General features: G+C 40.9%; 1 protein-coding gene across 1 annotated transcript; it reads left to right on the top strand.

Moving 5' to 3' along the window:
* The first annotated feature begins 776 nt into the window (after nucleotides 1–776).
* On the top strand, nucleotides 777–9,796 carry LOC109338472. The gene is made up of 7 exons (XM_019575729.1): nucleotides 777–2,157; nucleotides 2,548–2,809; nucleotides 3,263–3,875; nucleotides 4,008–4,775; nucleotides 4,932–5,254; nucleotides 7,155–8,620; nucleotides 8,927–9,796. Exons 1-7 carry the CDS (start codon nucleotides 862–864, stop codon nucleotides 9,794–9,796), a joined length of 5,598 nt encoding a protein of 1,865 aa, XP_019431274.1. The 5' UTR covers nucleotides 777–861.
* Nucleotides 9,797–10,642: the final 846 nt, after the last annotated feature.

Consider the following 10,642-nt stretch of genomic DNA (forward strand, 5'->3'; position numbering starts at 1 on the left):
CACCCATAAAACACCCTCACATAACCCTAATCCTCACGGCCATAATTCCCCAAAAATATCCCATACACATTCCACAACATCACAAGTACATCAATCATCAACCAAACAACCACCAAATCCATCAAACACAATCAAAACCCCACGGCCCAAAACACAACCAAACAACATTCAAAACATCCAAAACAAATACAATTCCGAAAGTCCCAAAAAGTAATTACCATCAAGAATGATCCAAAACAAAAACGTGATCCCCCTATAGGATTACATCAAGTGGTATTCAGAGCTAGTTCTTGTTGGTAAAATTGTCTTAGTAATTTATTTTCAAAAGTTTTGCTGTTTCAGTTGATATTATTATTCGAAAACGTTATATTATTGTATCCACAGCCATTGGCTATCATAAATCTGAAAACGTAATACTCCTAATCACAGCCTCGTGCTATTATTCGAAAACGTTATATTATTGTATCCACAGCCATTGGCTATCATAAATCTGAAAACGTAATACTCCTAATCACAGCCTCGTGCTATCTCAATTATTAACCAAAAAGGGTGCCTCATCATATAAATTGCTTGATATTGTTGTTGATGTTTCGCTGTTTCTCACAATTGAGTACTCTTGACCTTGATTTAATCAAGAACACAAAGAAGGAATAGAGAGTACGTGAGGGAGAGACATCCACAAATACAAAAACAAAACAAAAAAACCGAGAGAAAAAAAGAAGTGAGCAAGAGAGTTTTATTACTAACCAAAGAAAAAGTATGTCTAATTTTGCAGGTAATGGAGGAGAGTCCCCTAGGACGGCAGCCTACCTACAGTCCCTTCATGAAATTCATGAACAATTTAGAACCCTCCAACAACAAATGGAGGAAATGCGGGTTCAGAACCAAAGACGCCGAAACATCGACTCTAGTGATTCTGAAACCGAGAGGAGAAGGAGACGGAGAGAAAGGAGGCATGATGGAGGTCATAGGAGAGATGATCGGTTGGAAGGCATCAAGGTTAAAATCCCTACATTCATGGGGATGAATAACCCTGAGGCTTACTTGGAGTGGGAACTCAAAATCGAACAAGTGTTCGAATGTCACAACTATACCGAAGAAAAGAAAGTCAAGGTGGCAGCACTCGAGTTCAAGGAATATGCTATGGTCTGGTGGGATCAACTCCAAAAAGAGAGGAGGCGATGCGGTGCTGAACCAGTAGACAATTGGGATGAGATGAAGGTAATAATGCGAAAGAGGTTTGTTCCGGCATCCTTTCAACGGGATATCCATAACAAACTTCAGCGGCTGACCCAAGGTACCAAGTCTGTAGACGAGTACTTTAAAGAGATGGAGTTGGCTCTGTTAAGATCTAACTTTCATGAGGATCGTGAAGCTACAATGGCACGTTTCCTTCATGGGTTAAATCAAGACATCCAGGATGTGGTAGAGTTACAACCTTATGTGGAGCTGGAGGATCTGGTCCAACAAGCCATTAAGGTGGAACAACAACTGAAGAGGAGGAAATCAAAATACTCCTCCAACTCAAAATTCCAGTCTTCGGGGTGGAAGGATAGAAACAAGAAGGAGGGCCCTAATCCTAAGGAGGCCGTGAGCTCTTCCCAAGGGAAGAAGCCCATGGAAAATACTACTCGGAGTCGGGAGGTCAAATGCTTCAAATGTCTTGGGCATGGTCACATAGCTTCTCAATGCCCAACCAGAAGGACCATGGTGATGAAAAATGGAGTGGTGGAATCTCAATCCGAGACTTCAAGTTCTGAGGAGAGTGAAGAAGATGCCCATGTTCCAGATGGAGACTTACTCATGGTGCGGAGGCTCTTAGGGAGTCAAGTAAGAGAAGATGAGGAGAGTCAAAGGGAGAACATCTTCCACACTAGATGTTTGGTACAAGGGAATGTTTGTTCCCTAATCATTGATGGTGGCAGTTGTGCTAATGTGGTAAGCACAAGGTTGGTTTCTAAACTTAACCTTGTGACGAGGACCCACCCAACTCCTTACCGACTACAATGGCTAAGCGAGGTTGGAGAAATGATTGTGAATCAGCAAGCTGAGATCCCCTTTTCTATAGGGAAGTATGAGGATTCGGTCCTCTGTGATGTGGTTGTAATGGAGGCAAGCCATATGCTACTTGGCAGGCCTTGGCAGTATGACCGGAAAGCCATTCATGATGGCTTCTCCAATAAATATACCTTTATGCATTGTAACAAGAAAATTGTATTATCACCCTTGTCCCCAAGGCAAGTAGGTGAAGATCAAAAAAAGTTGAAAGAAAAGATGGATCGAGAAAAAAAAGAAGAAAAAGAAAAAAGAAACGATCCAGAAAAAAAGAATGAAAAAGAAAAAAATATTGAAAAAGAAAAAAAGAAGGAAAAAGAAAAGAATGAAAAAAAAGATGAGAAGAAAAAGAAAAGCTTTATGGCTTCCAAAGGGGAAGTAAAGGGTGCTATCCTTACAAGACAACCCATTTACTTACTCATTGGACAACAATTTTGTTTGAATACTAACTCTAATGTTGTTGTGCCTGATGCTGTTAAAAGTTTTCTGCAGGAATTTGAGGATGTATTTCCTCAAGAGGTCCCACGTGGCCTCCCACCTTTAAGGGGAATTGAGCATCATATTGATCTCATCCCCGGAGCATCTTTGCCCAATAGGCCTGCCTATCGGAGCAACCCTCATGACACTCATGAGATACAAAAGCAAGTTGAGGAACTGATGCAGAAAGGATGGGTACAGGAAAGCATGAGTCCTTGTGCTGTCCCTGTCATCCTTGTACCCAAAAAGGATGGGTCCTGGAGAATGTGTACTGATTGTAGAGCCATCAACAACATTACGGTAAAGTATCGTCACCCTATCCCTAGACTTGATGATTTGCTGGATGAATTATATGGTGCCTCTGTTTTTACTAAAATTGATCTAAAAAGTGGGTACCATCAAATTAGAATAAGGGAAGGGGATGAATGGAAAACTGCTTTTAAAACCAAGTTTGGGTTGTATGAGTGGTTAGTTATGCCTTTTGGGCTAACTAATGCACCCAGCACATTTATGCGATTAATGAATCATGTTTTAAAAGAGTTTTTGGGAAAATTTGTGGTTGTCTATTTCGATGACATATTGATATACAGTAAAACTATGCATGATCACTATGAGCACCTCCGAGAGGTCTTACTTGTTTTGAGAAAAGAAAAATTGTATGCCAATATTGAGAAATGCTCTTTTTGTGTGGACCATGTCATTTTTCTGGGCTTTCTGATAAATGCCCAAGGGGTCCATGTTGATCAAGAAAAGATCAAGGCCATACAAGAATGGCCCACCCCCAAAACTGTCACTGATGTTAGAAGCTTCCATGGCTTGGCTAGCTTCTACCGACGTTTTGTTAGGGACTTCAGTACCCTAGCTGCACCTTTAAATGAGGTTGTGAAAAAGAACGTTGGATTCAAATGGGGTGAGAAACAGGAAGAAGCCTTTAAGAGGCTTAAGGAAAAATTAACACATGCACCCATTCTTGCATTACCTAATTTTGCTAAATCTTTTGAAATAGAATGTGATGCTTCTAATGTGGGTATTGGAGCTGTGTTGATGCAGGAAGGCCACCCTGTGGCCTATTTCAGTGAAAAGTTAGGTGGACCCATGCTGAACTATTCCACCTATGATAAGGAGTTGTATGCCTTGGTAAGGGCATTACAAACATGGCAGCACTACCTCCTCTCTAAGGAGTTTGTCATACATAGTGACCATGAGTCACTAAAATACCTCAAGGGGCAAGGTAAGTTGAATAAAAGACATGCTAAATGGGTTGAATTTCTGGAACAGTTCCCTTATGTTATAAAACATAAAAAGGGAAAGGCCAATACTGTGGCCGATGCCTTATCAAGAAGGCACAATTTGCTGGCAACCCTAGAAACCAAACTTCTTGGTTTCGAACACATAAAAGATTTGTATGCTGATGATGCTGAACTTTCTGAATTGTTTAATAAATGTGAACATGTGGCTGTTAATGGATATTATAGGCAAGATGGTTTCCTTTTCAAGGAAAATCGCTTATGTTTGCCTAAGGTATCCATTAGAGACTTGCTTGTTAAGGAGTCTCATGAAGGGGGTCTAATGGGCCACTTCGGGGTCCAAAAGACCTTGGACATATTAAAGGAACATTTTTATTGGCCTCATATGAGGAGGGATGTCCAAAAATTATGTGAAAATTGTATTATTTGTAAACGGGCCAAAACTACGAGTATGCCTCATGGGCTTTATACTCCCTTGCCCGTACCTGATAATCCTTGGATAGACTTGTCAATGGATTTTATTGTTGCACTCCCACGCTCTAAGGCTGGGAAAGATTCAATCTTTGTAGTGGTAGATAGATTTTCGAAAATGGCACATTTTATTCCATGTAAAAAGATTGATGATGCGACACATATTGCTGATTTGTTCTTCAAGGAAGTGGTACGACTACATGGTCTACCACGAAGTATTGTAAGTGATAGGGACACTAAGTTCCTTAGTCATTTCTGGAGAACCTTGTGGGGAAAGCTTGGGACTAAACTCCTCTTTTCCACCACGTGCCATCCCCAAACAGATGGCCAAACTGAAGTTGTGAACAGAACTCTAACCACCCTGTTGAGGGCAATAATTAAAAAGAATATAAAGAGTTGGGAAGAGTGCTTGCCCCATGTTGAATTTGCTTATAATCGGGCCACTCATAGTACCACTAGAATGTCACCATTTGAGATTGTGTATGGATTTCAACCACTAACCCCTCTTGATTTATTACCTGTGCCTAACTCTTCTATGTTGCAGCATAAGGATGGGAAGTCTAAAGCGGACTATGTGAAGAAGATCCACGAAAAAGTCAAGGCCCAAATAGAACATAAAAATGAGGGCTATGCTAAACAAGCCAACAAGGGCCGAAAGGAGATCATCTTTGAACCCGGAGACCTAGTATGGGTCTATATGAGGAAGGAGAGGTTTCCTGCACAAAGGAAATCCAAACTCCAACCTAGAGGAGATGGACCATTTCGTGTCTTGGAGAGAATCAACAACAATGCTTATAAACTAGACCTCCCAGGTGAGTATGGAAACATTAGTGCCACATTTAATGTTGCTGATCTTTCTTTGTTTGATGCAGGTGATGAAGATATTGCTGAATCAGATTCGAGGTCGAATCCAGTCCAAGAAGGAGGGGATGATGTGACCCTACCTAGGGCATACAATGAAGAGGATCTAATTGGGCTTGGAGGGCCCATGACTCGGTCCAAGAGCAAGAAGGCTCATCAATCTCTCAATCAACTCATCAAAGGAGTACTTGAAGATGCAAGGCCCAACACGGAGATCAAGCCCATCAATTGCTCCATATTCATAGAAATTCCCCAAGTTGGCCACGGCCAAGGAGGGCTTGATTAAGGCATGCTTTAGCTGATTTAATAAAGTGAGGGATTAACACCCTCACTAGTATTTAAGAACTTGATAGTTACCTATTTTACTTTGGAACTTTTATTACTTTGTATCTAAAATAAATATGGCCGAAATTACCTTATTAAATGGCCATTAGGAACTTGTAATCCAGGTTTGAATTCCTTTCCTTATGGGAGGACTTGAAGATGGCATGCAACCAGCAAGGAATTAAAGGAAATCTTTCCTTATGAAGAGCATGAAGGGGGGCGTGTAATTCCAAGGGAAATCAGCCTCAAATCAAAGAATATCACCTCCTTAATTGAGCAACATCATTATGGAAACAATTCAAAAGGTTACCAAAGAGAGAGTGCACGTGTGGCTCAAAAGAAGGAAACAAATTGAAAGTTTCCATACTTGTTCCAATTTTCAAATCAAATCAGATTAGGAACAAGTATGCCAATTAGGAAAGAATTTTCAAATGCAAACTCCTCCTTTAAAGAAGACTACACGTGAGAAATTGAAGATGAATCAAGGAGGGTGAACCTTGTGCTAAAAAAGGCTGGATACATCATCACACAAGCTGCCATATATGGAAAGAGCAATCTGAGTGCATCAAGGGTTTTAATACCATTTCACACGTTTTCTTTGTTTGAATCAAGGCTTGAATGCCAAATTAATATGCTTTCAATTAGAATCAATAGGGCAACCGAATTCCCTATATGTAATGGCAAGCAAAATGAAATGAGACAATTCAGATTTTTGTTGGAAATATTCCATAGCTAGTGAGTGCATTCCTCCTAGTGTTCTTGGTTCAACCAAGCTTGTTTTCTTATCAAGATACTCATCTTGTGGCGAAAATTCCTTAAGGCTTATCAAGAATCACTTCTTGTGGCGCCTCCATCCTTCTTGTCTTCTCCATCTTCTTGTTCCCAAACTCACGGCCAAACACTCACCAAAACCACCCAAAATCCCCTCATTTCCCACGGCCAAACACCCATAAAACACTCTCACATAACCCTAATCCTCACGGCCAAAATTCCCCAAACATATCCCAAACACATTCCATAACATCACAAGTACACCAATCATCAACCAAACAACCACCAAATCCATCAAACACAATCAAAACCCCACGGCCCAAAACACAACCAAACAACATTCAAAACATCCAAAACAAATACAACTCCGAAAGTCCCAAAAAGTAATTACCATCAAGAATGATCCAAAACAAAAACGTAATCCCCCTATAGGATTACATCAAGTGGTATTCAGAGCTAGTTCTTGTTGGTAAAATTGTCTTAGTAATTTATTTTCAAAAGTTTTGCTGTTTCAGTTGATATTATTATTCGAAAACGTTATATTACTGTATCCACAGCCATTGGCTATCATAAATCTGAAAACGTAATACTCCTAATCACAGCCTCGTGCTATTATTCGAAAACGTTATATTATTGTATCCACAGCCATTGGCTATCATAAATCTGAAAACGTAATACTCCTAATCACAGCCTCGTGCTATCTCAATTATTAAACCAAAAAGGTGCCTCATCATATAAATTGCTTGATATTGTTGTTGCTGTTTCGCTGTTTGTCACAATTGAGTACTCTTGACCTTGATTTAATCAAGAACACAAAGAAGGAATAGAGAGTACGTGAGGGAGAGACATTCACAAATACAAAAAAGAAATACAAAAAAAAAAAGAGAGGAAAAAGTGAGCAAGAGAGTTTTATTACTAACCAAAGAAAAAGTATGTCTAATTTTGCAGGTAATGGAGGAGAGTCCCCTAGGACGGCAGCCTACCTACAGTCCCTTCATGAAATTCATGAACAATTTAGAACCCTCCAACAACAAATGGAGGAAATGCGGGTTCAGAACCAAAGACGCCGAAACATCGACTCTAGTGATTCTGAAACCGAGAGGAGAAGGAGACGGAGAGAAAGGAGGCATGATGGAGGTCATAGGAGAGATGATCGGTTGGAAGGCATCAAGGTTAAAATCCCTACATTCATGGGGATGAATAACCCTGAGGCTTACTTGGAGTGGGAACTCAAAATCGAACAAGTGTTCGAATGTCACAACTATACCGAAGAAAAGAAAGTCAAGGTGGCAGCACTCGAGTTCAAGGAATATGCTATGGTCTGGTGGGATCAACTCCAAAAAGAGAGGAGGCGATGCGGTGCTGAACCAGTAGACAATTGGGATGAGATGAAGGTAATAATGCGAAAGAGGTTTGTTCCGGCATCCTTTCAACGGGATATCCATAACAAACTTCAGCGGCTGACCCAAGGTACCAAGTCTGTAGACGAGTACTTTAAAGAGATGGAGTTGGCTCTGTTAAGATCTAACTTTCATGAGGATCGTGAAGCTACAATGGCACGTTTCCTTCATGGGTTAAATCAAGACATCCAGGATGTGGTAGAGTTACAACCTTATGTGGAGCTGGAGGATCTGGTCCAACAAGCCATTAAGGTGGAACAACAACTGAAGAGGAGGAAATCAAAATACTCCTCCAACTCAAAATTCCAGTCTTCGGGGTGGAAGGATAGAAACAAGAAGGAGGGCCCTAATCCTAAGGAGGCCGTGAGCTCTTCCCAAGGGAAGAAGCCCATGGAAAATACTACTCGGAGTCGGGAGGTCAAATGCTTCAAATGTCTTGGGCATGGTCACATAGCTTCTCAATGCCCAACCAGAAGGACCATGGTGATGAAAAATGGAGTGGTGGAATCTCAATCCGAGACTTCAAGTTCTGAGGAGAGTGAAGAAGATGCCCATGTTCCAGATGGAGACTTACTCATGGTGCGGAGGCTCTTAGGGAGTCAAGTAAGAGAAGATGAGGAGAGTCAAAGGGAGAACATCTTCCACACTAGATGTTTGGTACAAGGGAATGTTTGTTCCCTAATCATTGATGGTGGCAGTTGTGCTAATGTGGTAAGCACAAGGTTGGTTTCTAAACTTAACCTTGTGACGAGGACCCACCCAACTCCTTACCGACTACAATGGCTAAGCGAGGTTGGAGAAATGATTGTGAATCAGCAAGCTGAGATCCCCTTTTCTATAGGGAAGTATGAGGATTCGGTCCTCTGTGATGTGGTTGTAATGGAGGCAAGCCATATGCTACTTGGCAGGCCTTGGCAGTATGACCGGAAAGCCATTCATGATGGCTTCTCCAATAAATATACCTTTATGCATTGTAACAAGAAAATTGTATTATCACCCTTGTCCCCAAGGCAAGTAGGTGAAGATCAAAAAAAGTTGAAAGAAAAGATGGATCGAGAAAAAAAAGAAGAAAAAGAAAAAAGAAACGATCCAGAAAAAAAGAATGAAAAAGAAAAAAATATTGAAAAAGAAAAAAAGAAGGAAAAAGAAAAGAATGAAAAAAAAGATGAGAAGAAAAAGAAAAGCTTTATGGCTTCCAAAGGGGAAGTAAAGGGTGCTATCCTTACAAGACAACCCATTTACTTACTCATTGGACAACAATTTTGTTTGAATACTAACTCTAATGTTGTTGTGCCTGATGCTGTTAAAAGTTTTCTGCAGGAATTTGAGGATGTATTTCCTCAAGAGGTCCCACGTGGCCTCCCACCTTTAAGGGGAATTGAGCATCATATTGATCTCATCCCCGGAGCATCTTTGCCCAATAGGCCTGCCTATCGGAGCAACCCTCATGACACTCATGAGATACAAAAGCAAGTTGAGGAACTGATGCAGAAAGGATGGGTACAGGAAAGCATGAGTCCTTGTGCTGTCCCTGTCATCCTTGTACCCAAAAAGGATGGGTCCTGGAGAATGTGTACTGATTGTAGAGCCATCAACAACATTACGGTAAAGTATCGTCACCCTATCCCTAGACTTGATGATTTGCTGGATGAATTATATGGTGCCTCTGTTTTTACTAAAATTGATCTAAAAAGTGGGTACCATCAAATTAGAATAAGGGAAGGGGATGAATGGAAAACTGCTTTTAAAACCAAGTTTGGGTTGTATGAGTGGTTAGTTATGCCTTTTGGGCTAACTAATGCACCCAGCACATTTATGCGATTAATGAATCATGTTTTAAAAGAGTTTTTGGGAAAATTTGTGGTTGTCTATTTCGATGACATATTGATATACAGTAAAACTATGCATGATCACTATGAGCACCTCCGAGAGGTCTTACTTGTTTTGAGAAAAGAAAAATTGTATGCCAATATTGAGAAATGCTCTTTTTGTGTGGACCATGTCATTTTTCTGGGCTTTCTGATAAATGCCCAAGGGGTCCATGTTGATCAAGAAAAGATCAAGGCCATACAAGAATGGCCCACCCCCAAAACTGTCACTGATGTTAGAAGCTTCCATGGCTTGGCTAGCTTCTACCGACGTTTTGTTAGGGACTTCAGTACCCTAGCTGCACCTTTAAATGGAGGATGAGGATGAGGATGAGCATGAGGATGAGGATGAGGATGAGGAATTTGGATTAGGATTAGAATTAGGATGAGGAGGAGGAGGAGGATGAAGATGAGGATGAGGATTAGTTTTAGGATTAGGATTAGAATGAGAATGAGAATGAGAATCAGGAATAGGATTAGGATTAGGATTAGGATGAGGATGAGGAGGAGGAGGAGGAGGAGGATGAGGATGAGGATGAGAATTAAGATGAGGATGAGGATGAGGATGATGATGAGGATGGGGACGAGGATGAGGATGAGGATGAGGATGATGATTAGGATTAGGATGAGGATTTGGATTAGGATTAGGGTTTGGATTATGTTGAGGAGGAGGACGAGGACGAGGATGAGGATGAGGATGAGGATTAGATTGAGGATTTGGCTTATGGTTAGGCTTAGGATGAGGATGTGGATGAGGATGAGGATGAGGATGAGGATGAGGATGAGGATGAGGATGAGGATGAGGATTAGGATTAGGATTAGGATTAGGATTAGGATTAGGATTTGCATTAGGATTTGCATTAGGATTAGGATGATGATGATTGGGATTAGGATGAGGATTTGGGTTAGGATTAGGATTGGGGTTAGGGTTAGGATTAGGATTAGGATGAGGATTAGGATTAGGATGAGGATTAGGATAACGATTAGGATTATGATTGGTATTAGGTTTCGGATTAGGATTAGGATTAGGGTTTGGGTTATGATTAGGGTGAGGATGAGTATGAGGATGAGGATGAGGATGAAGATCAGGATTAGGATTAGGATTACTATATGGACTAGGATGAGGATGAGGACGAGGATGAGGATGAGGATGAGGATGAGGATGAGG

This window comes from Lupinus angustifolius, unplaced genomic scaffold (assembly GCF_001865875.1).
Source record: "Lupinus angustifolius cultivar Tanjil unplaced genomic scaffold, LupAngTanjil_v1.0 Scaffold_26_31, whole genome shotgun sequence".
NCBI lineage: Eukaryota > Viridiplantae > Streptophyta > Magnoliopsida > Fabales > Fabaceae > Lupinus > Lupinus angustifolius.

Bases quoted from the DNA above. Each gene is read 5' to 3' on its own strand.
- LOC109338472 (XM_019575729.1), top strand. From the start codon at position 862: ATGGAGGAAATGCGGGTTCAGAACCAAAGACGCCGAAACATCGACTCT. The intron at 3,876-4,007 runs GCACAATTTGCT...TGGATATTATAG, and splicing joins GCCGATGCCTTATCAAGAAG to GCAAGATGGTTTCCTTTTCA. The intron at 4,776-4,931 runs TAACTCTTCTAT...TGAACCCGGAGA, and splicing joins CTTGATTTATTACCTGTGCC to CCTAGTATGGGTCTATATGA.